The sequence below is a fragment of the Arvicola amphibius genome, chromosome 1 (assembly GCF_903992535.2).
Source record: "Arvicola amphibius chromosome 1, mArvAmp1.2, whole genome shotgun sequence".
NCBI lineage: Eukaryota > Metazoa > Chordata > Mammalia > Rodentia > Cricetidae > Arvicola > Arvicola amphibius.
This window is the reverse complement of record NC_052047.1, coordinates 195,872,434-195,887,157: the sequence shown is the minus strand read 5'-3', so window position 1 is coordinate 195,887,157 and position 14,724 is coordinate 195,872,434. Positions and strand designations below refer to the sequence as shown.

The following is a 14,724-nucleotide window of genomic DNA, read 5'->3' as shown; positions in this document are numbered from 1 at the left end:
ATGCAACAGAATGACTTCTCCAATCTCACTTCTAGGAAATGACCCATAAGATAGCCCATCATCACGTGAAAACCGGTCTCTCCATCAAATTATTCACTGTAATAACTGAGAAACAACCTGAGAGCCGGCATGCAGGGAAATGGCTGGATGAAATACACAGTACATATACTGTGAAATATTATGCACAAAATGCCTCAAGTGCATCACTTTCTGTTTAAGAGAAAAGGTAATAAAAAAATGAGATAAAGTACAAGGCAGAAGAAGGTAGGAAAATGGGTGCATGAATGGCAAACCTTTCCGTTTAGTTCTCACTGTGAAAACCAGGCTGTTTCTCTCTCTCTCTCTCTCTCTCTCTCTCTCTCTCTCTCTCTCTCTCTCTCTCTCTCTCTCTCTCTCTCTCTCTCTGTCTGTCTGTAATGGAAATAGCAAGGGTGCTAAAATGAAACATAAGAGGTAACAGGTGACTCCTCCTGCCCTTCAGATGAACACTGTGACTGCTGGGGGAGGCAGCTGGAAAGACTAGCCTCAATAATTGTTTAGGTCTTTGAGAGGGACAGAACTAAATACAAAGTCAGCTTAGGAACTTAAAGATAGGGTAACTTTGGGGGATGGGCTATGAAAGCACAGGAGGAACTAGAAATAATCTGGTGTGAAAAGGAAGTAGTTCAAAAATGGCATGAGCACAGGAGGCAGCTTGTGGGGCAAGACACTGACTAGATTTAGGACAAGGCAAACATTGAAATAAATAACAGCAATGATTCCAAATTAGCTAAATTCAAATAAGGACTCACAAATTAAGCCATTTATGCATATTATATAGCTGTAATAATATTAATCAGAGTGTGCCATGATACTTCCTACCTACTTTCCCCTAAGCAATATCTCAGCGATGAGAGATGAAATGAGGTAGAGAGTGATGGGGGGATTCAGGGAGAGAAGACAGCACATACGAGGACGGAAGCTCGAGGTCTTAAGAAGAATCAGGAGGAAAGAGCCTGCCTTGAAAATCATGGTCATAATTTAGCCTTTATCCTAAGTGCAATGGAAGTTACGTGGAAAATGAAACACGAGTATCAGAGACACTTCAAACTGAGTCATAACCTCCCTCCAGATCGGTACTTTCTTTGTGTTTTCTCTTACGGAACTGTATTATCAAACATGCAATTCTAAAAGCAAGAACTCCATCTAGAATGTCTCCATAATAACCCATGAGCCGCCTTCATTAATCCATATTGAATTCATGACTGCGCCCTACTGCTCTAACCCCCTACAGCTGGTTTCTGCCTGTTAGCCCATCTCACAGAGCAGAAGAGCGTTACCAGGCCTTCCATATCCATTTGTAGAGAGCACAAGGGCCATGTGCTCACAGGTAAGCACCAGGGAAACCAGGATGTTACACACACACAGGACTGTCTCCTCAACAGAGGAGATGTGTACCAGTTTTCACCCAGAAGGCGGGGAGTGGGTATGGTTAACAGCCTGGTGAGCTGTGCCAACTGCAGGGCCAGGCCACAGCTGAACCCTGGACCCTTCCTCCTAGGCCTTTGAGCATCGTTTCTCAGTCATCAGAACCCGGCCTTATGGGAGATGCCACATGTACTTTGTAGCTTGGTGACCTCCATGCTGCTGGTATGACCAAGACCTCACCAGATCTTCTCCTAGGCCCTTAAGGTACAGAAACCATCTTTATGGAAGAGGTCACACATACTTTGCAGAGTTTTAATGTAGGTATGCTTTAAACTTAACTGTGTACGTAGAATTAACTGTTACTTGGGAACTTTTTCCCAAAAAGGCACTGCACTTTCATATGCCTAAAACGAACTGCCCAATGTCAGCCTCTAGAAGTCTGAGCCAACGGCAGCTAACAAAGTCATGTTGAACCAGACATTGTCATTGTCACTCTGCCAACCCTGGTGTTTGCAGAGACCCCACAGCCCTTACCCACAGTGAGTTTGCTCCCTAGAAGTTAGACTGATCTCTTTAAAGTACAGATATGGCTGTGTCACCACCTTGTAGAAAATCCTTCACTGTTCCAGAAACGTCTCGACATCTTTTGCTTCTCTCAAGGTGTTCTAGCAACCTGACCTTCCTTCAGTTCCTTAGGAATATCACACAGTAGCCATCTCTCTTTCTCATCTTTCTATGGCTCTGGTGATCAACCAGAGTCTAAAATTACTGAGCAGAAAATCACAGAGGTCAATAATCATGTTTTAGACTGCACACCCTCCTGAGTAGTACAATGGAATCTCAGGCCCACTTTATCATGCTTGGTGTCTATATTCCCTTTTTCAAAGTATCTGTGTTGAATCCACTACCCACGTTAGCCAGTCACTTGCTGTACTAGTTCTGAGTTTGTGTAACCAACATTGTATATGATCATGGCTCTAAAACTCAGAAACAGTAATGCTAGAAATTCATGTTTGTCAGTGAAGAAGTCATATACTGTCTCAGTGAAAAGGTGAGAGATTATGACTTAAGGAACGAAAATAAAATCTATGGTAAGAATGCCTATTTATTCATTATCCATGAAGATGGAAAAAGAAACCTGTGCTTGTCTTGCTATTATATCTAAAACTCAAACATTACTGAAGGCCACAATCTGACAAGCACTCAGCAATGACAAATGGGGCCTCCCAGGTATTAAAGGTCATGAGCATTACCCATAGGGCCTTGGGCATGTGCCTCACAAATCAGGGGCACTAACATGTAAAATAGAAGGTAGTACAAATAGGATGTCTACACTGATTCAGATACATTCAGTTGTCATGTATTTATTCTCACTTTTTAGCATTAAGAATCTTAAAATATACAGATATTTTCTTAAACTATTTTGCTTTTCTATTACCTAGGTCATAAAAGTTAGGATAAAAAGATTCTTCCCCCTATGACTCTTTCCAACTTAAGAATCAAAACCAGAAAGAAACACGGCAGGAAAGAACAAGAGAAGAAAGCAAGAAGGAGTGAGAAGGCTGAACAGAGGGAAGAAAGGAGAACATTTTCCAAAGTATCAGTAACAAAATAACTTCTAAACAAACCTTTTGTTTTGTTGTTTCTGTTTTTCCAGACAGGGTTTCTCTGTAGCTTTGGAGCCTATTCTGGAATTAGCTCTTGGTAGACCAGGCTGGCCACGAACTCAAAGAGCTCTGCCTGCCTCTGCCTCCTGATTGCTGGGATTAAAGGTGTGTGCCACCAACATCCGATCAAACAAATCATTTTAAAAACTTGAAAGTGTGGTGGTCTGAATGAGAATGGCCCCATAGGCTCAAAGATTTAAATGCACAGTCACCAGGGAATGGAACTGCTTGGAAGGATGAGGCGGTGGGGCCTCAGAGTAGGTGTGGCATGCCAGGCCCAATGTCTCTATCTCTGCCTGCTGCCTGCAGATCAGGCTGTAAATCTCTCAGCTACTGCTCTAGTATCATACCTGTCTGCGCCTTGCCACAACAACTATGGACTAAGCCTCTAAAACTATAAGCAAAACCCCCATTAAATGCTTTCTTTTATAAGAGTTGCTTTGGTCATGGTGTCTCTTCACAGCAACAGAGGGGTGACTAAGACAGAAGGATAAACACACAGAGATTCAATTGTATACGCTGTAACAGAAAGTATAGTTTAGCATCAGTCTACACAAAAATCTAGTCAAATATAAGGACTGAAAATATTTGAAGCCTTCCAAAGACATAAAAATGTAAAACCCGCAGCCTAAACAGCAAGCATCACTTTATTACATGAAAAAGAGAGGAAATCACCCCAGGCACAGGGGCAGTATGGGTAACAGTATTAAAAAGGAAGAGGGCCGGGAGATGGCTCAGTTGGCAGTGTTGCTGCTCAAGGGGAAGATATGAATTCAGATCCCTGGCGCCATGAAAAGGGCAGAGCAGAGGCCCTGTCACCACAGCACTGCAGACAGAGGCAGGCAGACCTCAGGGACTGCTGGCCAGACAGCTTAGCCGGTCTGTGAGCTCCAGCTTCACCAAGAGAACTCCACAAGAGAGGAAGAAGCCTGAGGTCAACCTTGGCCTCTACACACAACAGCAATACAGAGGGCCTGGGGCAGGGCTAGGGAGGCTGAAACAAAGCAAGGAGGGGCCCATGGGTAGAGGACACTGTTAGTACCTAAAGTAGTGGAAACAGTGAAATCAAAACCACTCAAGATTAAATTGAAGCAGAGATCAGAAACAAAACACAAAAGACAAAAAAAAAGTTATTAGGTTCTTGGTCAGACTAAAGCCCTGAAAATGTGCCATAAAATGACCGATAGTTCTACAGGAGCTCAACTATCTAAGAATACAGAATAATAAATAGATGGATTGGGGAAAATACATATAAATAAGAGTTAACATAGCAGACCCAACTTCCCAAAAAGCCTAGAGGAAGAAGGGCTCTTGCCCAGCACCTGCGTTGACAAGCTCCCACTTTCTCTAGCACAGGCCATGTCTAAGCTGTGCAGAAACTGTGTGGTTTATGCCAAATAAGTGTTTTCATCTAGGGAGCCTGGTATTCTGGAACAGGCCACAGAAAAGAAGCTGCTCCTGCAAGCACCTCCAGTACAAATCGTGGGAGAGGAATCTAATAATTGGTAATATGTTCCCTGGTCAGCAGTGTGCTAAAGGTGTCCCAACTCCTGGCTGGAGGAGTTGCATGCTGTGTGTCCATGGAGAGTGGCCTGAGACCTTGCGTGTGCTCTCCCCAGATCTGGCCCTTCTGAGCCCCTCTTGACCTTGCTTGAGTTCTCTCACTGCGGTCACTATCCTGGGAACCCTAGGGTCTAAGTCCTCACCTGCTCCTTTATGAGAACTATCATTGAGGGCGGCTTGAAAAATAAAATGAATTGAAAGTAAAATTGCTTGGTTAAAAGCATCACCTCAGCCCCTAACATTCTTATCCAAAAAAGTCTGCAATGTTTGTTTGGGGGGCTTCACCCTAAGCCCCTGGCATCCATCTTGAAATGCTGGGTGGAAAGTTCCATTTTAAAGCTCCCTCTCCTGGGAGTTGCCTCAATACAAACTCCACCTCCAAGAAAGCCCGCCAAATGGTGACCTCTCCCCGGAGGGTCAAGACCACTCCCACAGACTATTTAAACTGCCCCCCAGAGAATGAACACATGGTCTCCCCTTTTCCCTCTTGGGTGGTCCTTCAGGTTCTCCTTTCCCCACTCCCTGTTTTTTTTTTTTTTTTTTTTGGTGTGGAGGGGCGCTACCCAGGAGTGCTGGCATGACCTGAGCATCTTCTAATTCGGTCTGATCTGATTTGGTTTGGATTACTGTGTTGGCAGAGAGGTTCGTTGGTCGGAAAAACTTAACAAAACTGAATTTACTTCAAAGTCCAGTTTCTTCTAAAGTTAGAGGTGTGGTCCCGCAGATCTGTGTCAAGGGTACAACAGATAAGGGCTACACACTGCATGGCAAGTGCTAATGTTCACTCACAGTAACAAAATAGTCAGGCTTAAAAAAATCCAGTTCAGTTATGTTACCTATTAAATAAACCTAGAAATCACATTAGATTTCTAGGAAAATGCTTTTGCATAAATCAAGACTGCTTTTCCTGTGATGTCAGCTATCGTCTTAAATGAGTACTATAACAATATTCTGAGGGAAGAGCATAAAGAAGCTAAAACCTTAAAAATTCTCACGGAGTACACAGAGATCCCTTGGGTACTTACCAACTGAATATAAACATGTGTTGAATTACTATGAACTAATGACCTCAGGGCACAGATACATCCTTTAAAATGTCTAAGCATTATAGTGACTCACTATAATTAAGATTATTTACTCTTTGTTTAAAGTAGTTTTTCATATGCGATTATAAAAATGACATTGGTCACTATTGCAAACTTGAATTTAAAAGCTGTCATTTATTTATTTATTCTGATATTCTGACATAGGGTCTTGCCATGGAGTCCAGGCTGACTCAGAATGTATTATCTCCCAGCCTCTGTTTCCTGAGTGATGGGATCACAGTCTGCACCACCATGCTGGACAAGAGTGGGTTGAAACATAGTCTCCTCTGGGGTGTTTGAATTAATAAACAATTCTTCCTTCTGCTATGAGCCTGGCTCTAAAATCCACTGCTGACCACCAGAACAGAAGCAGCGTTGCTCCACTACGCTCAGAAATAGATCAGTGAAAGATATTTAGCTGCATGAAAGCAGGTTTAATCTGGTGACAGTTTACTGAACTTTAATGTGATAATTTCTGGATATGTCTTTTTCAGTATGATTGAACTATTCTGGCAATATAAAAAACTTTTGAGTTACCAGGATTTTCATATAGTAGCATATTTATTGCAACAACGTTTCTTGGAAATTTCAAGTCTGAGACCACTTACCAAAGCAGGTTCCAAAGCTTAGAAATGTATTCCACAAACAATATTCACAACAGCCACATGCAGAGACACAAAGGAGTCAGTCAATCTGTGGCAGTGGCTCCTAACCTTCCTAACACAGCAGCCTTTCAACACAGCTACTCATGCTGTGGACCCCAACCATAAAATAAACTCGTTACTACTTCATAACTGTAATTTTGCTACTATCATGAATCATAATGTAAGTATCCGTTATGAAGGATATCTGACATGTGACTCCCAAAGGGGTCGTAACCCATAAGTTGAGAACTGCTGGTCTAAAGTCTACCAGTCTTGCAATAAGCCACTTGGGTAGCAAATCACATCCCATAATATGCTAGCAAACTAGCTCTTTGATTTGATGGAATGATCAAAAACAATTTAAAAATTCCTTGATTTATAGTGTTTGTTGATTCTCATGGTATAAATACTTCCCCTATGGCCAGTTTCAAGTTTATAGCTGCCTCATAAAACTATTTATATATATAGAGAGAGCAAATGATCCCACCGCTAGTGAAGAGACTGGATTTCTCCACAGGGGCACAAGTTTACCTCTATAAAGTTAATTTTAAAGACAGAAGTTAAGCACCCCCTCCTTGTTTGGAAATGGCATTTCACTCCGTAACTCAGGCTGTGCTCAAACTCCTCCCTTTCCACAGACTCGTGTGTGTGAATGCTTGGCCCATAAGGAGTGGCACTATTAGGTGTGGCCTTGTTGGAGGAAGTGTGCCACTGTTGAGGCAGGCTTCGAGGTCTCATTTGCTCAAGCTATGTCCAGTGTGGGATACAGTCTCTCTCAGCCATGATGACAATGGACTAAAGCTCTGAAACTCTAAGTCACCCCAATTAAATGTTTCCCTTTATAAAAGTCATGGTGTCTCTTCACAGCAATAGAAGCCCTAAGACACTCAGCTTCCCAAGTGCTGGCATTATAGGCATGCACCACCACATGCAGCCATTTTTGTCTTCTTACAGGTTTATCTTCGATACAGTTTACCACCGTAACTATTTTAAGTGTAGCACTGAGTACTAAGTACATTCACACTGCTGGACAACCACCTCCACTACCATCCACCTCTGAACTCTGCATCTTGCAAAACTGAAAATACCTGGCACAAATCCAAGGCCAGCCTGGGCTTCATAGTGAGTTCTAGAACAGCCTGGGCTAAGAATGAGATCCTGTCTCAAATAAACACTCCGAAACTGACCTGGTGCGCAGTAAGCCTTATTATGCTCTCCACACCATCTTACTTCCCATCTCTACTGATTTGACTATTGTAGATACTTCACATAAGTGGAACTCCTATCTCGCTCACGCTTGTTCTCTGAGAGAGAGAGAGAGACAGAGACACACACACACACACACACACACACAGAGAGAGAGAGAGAGAGAGAGAGAGAGAGAGAGAGAGAGAGAGAGAGAGAGAGAGAGAGAGAGAGAGAGAGAGAGACTGGTTTATTTTATTTAGCATGATGTCATGTATTCAAGGGTCCTCCAAGTTGTCAACATTCCCTTCCTTCTTGAGGCTGACTAGTAGCCTACTGAGTACACACACCCATTTTCCTTTCCATCCATCCTGCAGTAAACAGCTTGGCTGTTACTATGTCTTGGCTGCAGTGACTAAAGCCAGTAGATATACATCTATAGGGGTTTCTGTTTCTGCAGTTTATACATCGTAGGCTCTGTGTTTCCGACAGTTCTATTTCATCATTGGCACACAGTCATATGTGATCTGATAATCTGCATTTCTGGTTTTGGTAACCTATGGTTGTCAAGAAGCCAATTTTACTACTCTTATTTTCCTACTGTCGTTTTCTCTCTGCTCAAATCTGCTCTCTTTTGTTATTTATACCAATTTCATGGAAGTTAGTTCTTTTTTCTAGTTCTTTATCTGTAAGTTTGGTTGGTGTGTTTTTTAAATGTGTCTGTAAGTTTAATAATATGCCATACATTTTTGTTCGTTTCTAAGTATTTTCTAATTTCCTTGTGGCCTCCTTTTTGGTCTGTTGGGTTTAATTTTCACAAACCATTTATCAGTCCAGCTTCCTTCTATTGATTTCTAACTTTAATTGACCACAGAGAAGATACTTCATAGATTATCTTTGAAAAGCTAATGAAAAACGGTGACCTGATAGATGATCTATCCTAGAAAATGATCCATGTGCACTTGAAAGAATGTGTATCCTGGTGGTGCGAGGTGCCCTGCACAGGCTGTAGATCTGGAATGTGTATCCTGGTGGTGCGAGGTGCCCTGCACAGGCTGTAGATCTGGAATGTGTGTCTGGATGGTGCGAGGTGCCCTGCACAGGCTGTAGATCTGACTGATTTACTCTATCTTCCAGTCCTTGTTTCCTACTTCTGTCTGATTTTTGTATTCATTACTGAGAATAGGTATTGAAATCTTCAACTACTACCACAGAATTGTCTATTTCTCCCTTCAAATCTGTCAATAACTTTTAGAGAAATTTTTATTGTAATATTTGTCTACCAAGTCTTGCAGAACTCGCTACAACATCACTGTTACGTAATGTAGTTTTAGAATTACCATGTATCTACTTACACCTGTTTCGTCTCAGGCTGCACTGAGATGTCCACCTGAAGAACTCTATGATGGCCTCTCACCTTCTGCCTGTGGAGAGATGTTTTCCTTCTCTCCCACCTGCGAGCATAACTTGCAGTTGCAAAGTGTTGCGCAGCAGCCTTTCTCTAGGAATTTCATACACTGGTCCACTGCCTCCAGCCTCCATGTCATCAAACACCAACCATCTAGGGGTGCTGACTCGCCCAGCTCTCTGGACATGAGGGGCTTTCTCCTGCTGCTGGCTCTCTGTCCTCCCTCTCAGCACTGATTCTCCGAGTCCACTCCACTCACGAGTTCAGTAAACCTCTTGGCCATTTATGTTCTTGTCTTTCACTAAATCCGGGCAGTTTTGGCCGTTACTTCTCTAGAAGATCCTGCCACACAGTCTATGATCTATCGGTGGCGCTGTACATGTCCTCCAGGCTCGAATCCTTTATAAAATCGTATAAAATACTCAACAACTTCCGCGGCCTCACGTCAGTTGGTGCCATCTTCAGTTGCAGAGCTGTCCTTGTGCCTGTTTAAAGGTTCCCTGTCTCTTCACTGCTATTTCTGTTTTCTCACCTGCTCTTCCATCTTTTCTACATCTTCTGCTGTTCTTTAAGCATCTTTAACATTTGTTTTGGAGAATCTCATAGACCCGTCATTTGGTCTTTAAACAAACAGTTTCTGTGGTTTCTATTTTCTTTAGATAGAACACTCCTCATCTTTTCTGATTAGGATTTAATTGTCTTGTGGCATTTGCTAGAAATACACAGCAGGTCTGCCTTTAGTAGCGTTCTGCCCTACACAGACTCTGTCTGTACAACTGTCTACACAAGAACATTTTGTTGCTTCTTACTCCGTTATCTTTCTAGAATTATTTCTACATACAAGGCATTTCACTTTTCAGAGGTTTATTTATATGTATATATGTGCTGTTAAAAAAACAAAAACAAAAAATATTTCCACATCAACTGGCAGAGGACACAGACCTTGAGAGGAGGTCACTGAATTTGTTCTGGGTATGGTGTCAACCAGTTATGGGTGACCTTTGATAGGGAAATGGTCAGCACTGAGATTCTTTTTCTAAAGTTTTATTTACTTATACAGTGTTCTGTCTACATGTATGCCTACATACCAGAGGAGGGCATCAGATCTCATTATAGATGGTTGTGAGCCACTATGTGGTTGCTGGGAATTGAACTCAGGATTGGAAGAGCATCTGTGCCATCTCTCCAGCCCAACATTCAGATTCTTATCATAGTATGTAAAGATGTTCTAAAATTTAATATTATGTCTCTTTCTATTAAAACAAACAAACAAAAACCAACCTTCAATACCGCCACATCTTCACTGGAAGAAGACAGCCTGAATTATTAAGAACACCCAAAAAAGAACTTCACAACATGGCCTTCACCATGATCTTTGTGTTATTTTATTTATGTTTTTTTCAAGATTTATTTATTTATGTATGAGCCTTCTGTCTGCATGCCAGAGAAGGACATCAAACTGTATTAGAGATGTTTGTGAGTCACCATTTGGTTGCTGCGAATTGAACACACTATCTCTGAAAGAGGAGCCAGTGCTTTTAACCACTGAGCCAGCTCCCCTCACCTCTAATTTTATCACAGACCCTGCCACACTGAACCTGCTCTTAGACCAAGAACCTTGCTGTTTCTGGCATCTGGGCTGCTTACCTGACCCTTCTCGGTTAGGTACATCCTGCTGCCCACTGTCCACGTGCACACTGCTTACAGTTTAGGTCGTCCTCTTTCTCCAGGAGGTCTTTCCACAGGTCACAGGCAAGTGAATCACTACTCTTTCAGGAAAGAGGTCCATAAAAATTTGCATACACGGTGACAGCTGTATAGCTGGGCAGACTGCAGGGCCACTGGCAGCAGCACCAGGATTTACCCCTACTGCTTGCACTGGATTTTTGGGAACCTATTCTCTTTGGATAGATATAGTAGGGAGGACCTTGGACCTTCCCCAAAGCAATGTGCCTTACCCTCTCTGAGAAGTGGATGAGGGGGGAGGTGGAGTGGAAAGTAGAGGGGATGGGAGGAGGGAAGGAAGTGGGAACTGGGATTGGTATGCAAACTATTAAGGTAATTAAAATTTAAAAATTTTACATACATTAATTTTATACAATAATGGATTTTGCCATCTTAATGCTTCTTATTAGATTTGTTCTACATTTCCTAAAAACACTCATCAAGCACGCTCAATAAATGTGCTGGCTTGGATAAGAGACACAGGCACAAACTACCCAGGGCATAATAAAGCACAGCTCTTAAATCTATACACATCAATTTTTGATGATTTAGTCATTTGTGAATCTTTCAGCTAGTATTGTAAAAACAGAATATATTATAGCTAAAAGCATCTAAATCTTTATTTGTATGTTTAGATTTTGTCAGTGGTCTTGTTCGACTACATTCTAAGATATCCGGCATTTGTGCATACACATGGTCCAGGCCAACATCTGTTCAGAGGACCAGAGGCCCCAACTTGTTCACATAGCTTACTGATGCATTTAAACTTAACTACATGAAACCATTTTATTAATTTTACTCATGTTGTCAACAAAAAAATCAAAACCTGATTATTTTCCAACTTGGACAGCAAACTCTAAGCACAATGCTTCCTACCTCCAGAAGCTTTAATACTGTAAGAGGATTTCCCAGTGTGCTTTGGAAAATATTAACTGCAACAAATCATTTTTCAAGGATGCAAGGTCAAAGGAAAAGGCTCTGTTGTGCTCTGCCCTCCACTGTGCTTCACGTCAGAGGCCTAACAGCATTTCCTGTGAAGTAATTTAAACCTTTGCACCATCACACAGAGAGGAGCAACAATTTGGGGCCAGATGTTTCACTTTTCTCATAGAACAAATTTAGTTAAGCCTGGGATAGAAAAAGACTTTTCTAAATATCTCATCATGAAAAAAGTAAATTAGGCACGAACCCTCAGACAAAACCTGAATTCTAAATTCTGGTTCTCAATTAAGCAAATTGTTATCACTAAGTTTAACCCATGCTCATGAGGAAGCCCATGGAAACCAGGCACAGCCAGGCTAGTGGCAGCTGGGAGGCAAATCAGGGGCTCTAGAAATGGACAGCACAGGAAACGGCGTCTTCCTGCTCACAGGTTAGGACCACGCCTAGAAACACGCACCACAGTCCTCAGAGCAAAGGAGCTATGTACAACCGTCTGTGAGTAAGCAATCAGAAGCAGATACCTGTATCAGAGAACCTGCGTTCCAGGGCGTGGAGATCAGGCAGCAGGTGGATACAGTTAATGCAGCAATACGTGAAGAAATCGAGGACAACCACTTTCCCACACAGGTCCTTGTGAATGGAGAGAGGCTCTTCTGTGTTCAGCCACTCTAACCCTGGATTTACAAAACACAAAATACAACCCCTGATGAAAACAAGAAGGAACAAGGGGTAATTGAACTACACTGCCCATTAAAATGTGAACCTTTTCTCCAAGATAAGGGCAAGTAGTCACACACTTTAAGAGACGACAGCACTAAAGTCTGTGGTATCTGAATTATTATTCTGTTTCTACCTGGGTCTCTTTTCTATTACTAAATAAGAGAACGTCTTCATGATGGTAACCAGGTAGATTATGTACGATTTAATGAAAAAGCTCATGTGGAGATTAAAGGCTCAGAGGGAGGAAGCATGAGGAGGGATGGTAGCAGGCTAAGAACGGAGAATCCGCTGTTATGAGGCAACTGCAAGCACAGTAAAAAACAAAAAAAAGTACTAAATTCTCTCAAATAGTGGGCTAGTCTAGGGGAAGTGAATAAAATCAACACAGTCAATCAAAAACATGAGGAAATAAGAATTATTTTAAAATCTAACTGCACGCATAATTAAATATAAAAGCAATATTGAAAACAAGATCAAGTTTCAAAAGCAGCTATGGAAAAGATCAGGATGCATGCAAGGGTAAACATAAAGTGCTTAAAATAATCTTACAAAAGAGAAGTCACCATGTTCTAGAGTTGGATGGAACCCTAAGTATAAAATAAAACATTTTAAATGCAAAGTTAGAAGAAACATTAACACTAATGAAGATCATGTTACCCTCCCTTCAAAGAAAAATAGGAACTTAAACTGTACAGTTTTTTAATACAGAATTTATAATTAGTTGACAATGACTCAAAATTTTAACCCTTTAGTATGAAGATTTTGTTAAATTAAAAGGTATAGCACCCTTATTTAACTCATTTAAGAAAACAAAGACATTTATTGCTTACAAGTAAATAAACAAAGCTATTAAAGCACGAATTATAGCTCAAAGTAGACAGAAATAGTTTAAAGAAACTAAAAGTCACAGTTGGATAGGAGACACAGACAGAGGAGTCCCCTCTGGTCCTCTCCGAGGGTGCTGAGGTCCGAGGGTGCTGAGCCTGGCCAGCGGCCCTCTTACATCTTTACATGTTGCCTTACTTAGCCACCTTCCCAGTTCCAGGCGTGGCGGCAAAACTGTGCAGTTCCTTTTCCTTGTTCACAATCTGATGGGTTAACTGCACTCTGGCTACAGATCTCAGAACCACAGCACAGGGCTGTTCTGTACAGAGTCAGGAAAGCCACCTTCTCATTTAGAGGAGGAACTTCATGGTTTCTTTGTGGCACAGCCAACAATCATCGTTACTCCTAACTTTGGAGCCATTATGAATTATCTGAGCACAAGCATTGATCTGAAAAACAAGACATCGACTGAATGGTTCATGGTGAGGAGCAGCACACACAACGCTAACATGTAGACAGGGTTGGCTAGTCATGACAGACAGAAGACGGACATGCTGGAGAGGACACAGGAGAGCACAGTTTCACCGTGCTACTTAGAACAATGTACAACTTAAAACTTAGGAAGAGTTCTTTTAGGGAACTTTTCATTTAATATTTTGAGGTGATTAACTATAGGGTTCCTGAAACCAGACATAAACGGAGACTACGGTAGCAAGGAGGACAGCCAATAACGGGAACTACAGTTATTCCATTATAACAAAATTCTAGAAAAGATTATCTCAAATCAAATTATTTCCACCAAATACTTTAAAGGTCTCAGGGTTCAATAAACATTTAATTATTTCTCCTTATAAGTATTATATACATAACTGATGACACAAAACTATTAAACCAACTAATTAACACGTATTTCATATCCCACATGCAAGAAATTAAAGATTCTGTCTCTATAAATTGTTAAAAGTGACTTATTGAGGACAGAGAGTGTTATCACATTGAAGTTATTGTGCTAGGTGTTCACAGATATAATAATGTATTTTCAGCAGCAATGATTACAACGAATACAATGACTGACCAACTTAGTAAGTCTCCTTGTTACCCAAGAATTGCCTGAATTCCCTCCACATAATAACCCTGTACAGTAAATATTAGCTCCACTTTACAAGCAAAAACAAATCAAGACCTGGAGAAGCCAAGCAATGTGTTCAAAAGCAAAAGGCTAACAAAGAAGGAACAGAGGCTTAGTGTTGGTCAGCCTGGACCCGCCCCATCAGACTGCAGGTGGCAGCTTCTGAGGCATGGGTCCTCTCTCAGTTATGACTGAGCTACAACTGCTTCCTTCATTTTAGCGTGCTGTCCTTAATAATTGGTTCCAGCAGACTATCAGACTATCTGGAAAACAAAGTCTGATTATTTTCTCATGAGTATGCCTTGAGTCACAGTGGTCAAATACCATAGTAGTAAAGCAAACCGATAGGCTCTCCCAGAAGTCTAGCCCATGGCCTGCTGATTTGTAACAGTGTATTTCCTCCGTGCTTTATTACAAAGCTTTC

The 14,724-nt window shown here is 41.6% G+C and overlaps 1 protein-coding gene across 1 annotated transcript in view; it reads right to left on the bottom strand.

The window, feature by feature from the left end:
- Nhlrc2 (NHL repeat containing 2) overlaps window positions 1-14,724 on the bottom strand; it is a 58,256-nt gene that overhangs the window by 42,146 nt on the left and 1,386 nt on the right. The window contains exon 2 of the mRNA XM_038350007.1: window positions 12,148-12,300. Coding sequence (XP_038205935.1) covers window positions 12,148-12,300 — 153 coding nt within the window. The remainder of the gene's footprint in view (window positions 1-12,147; window positions 12,301-14,724) is intronic.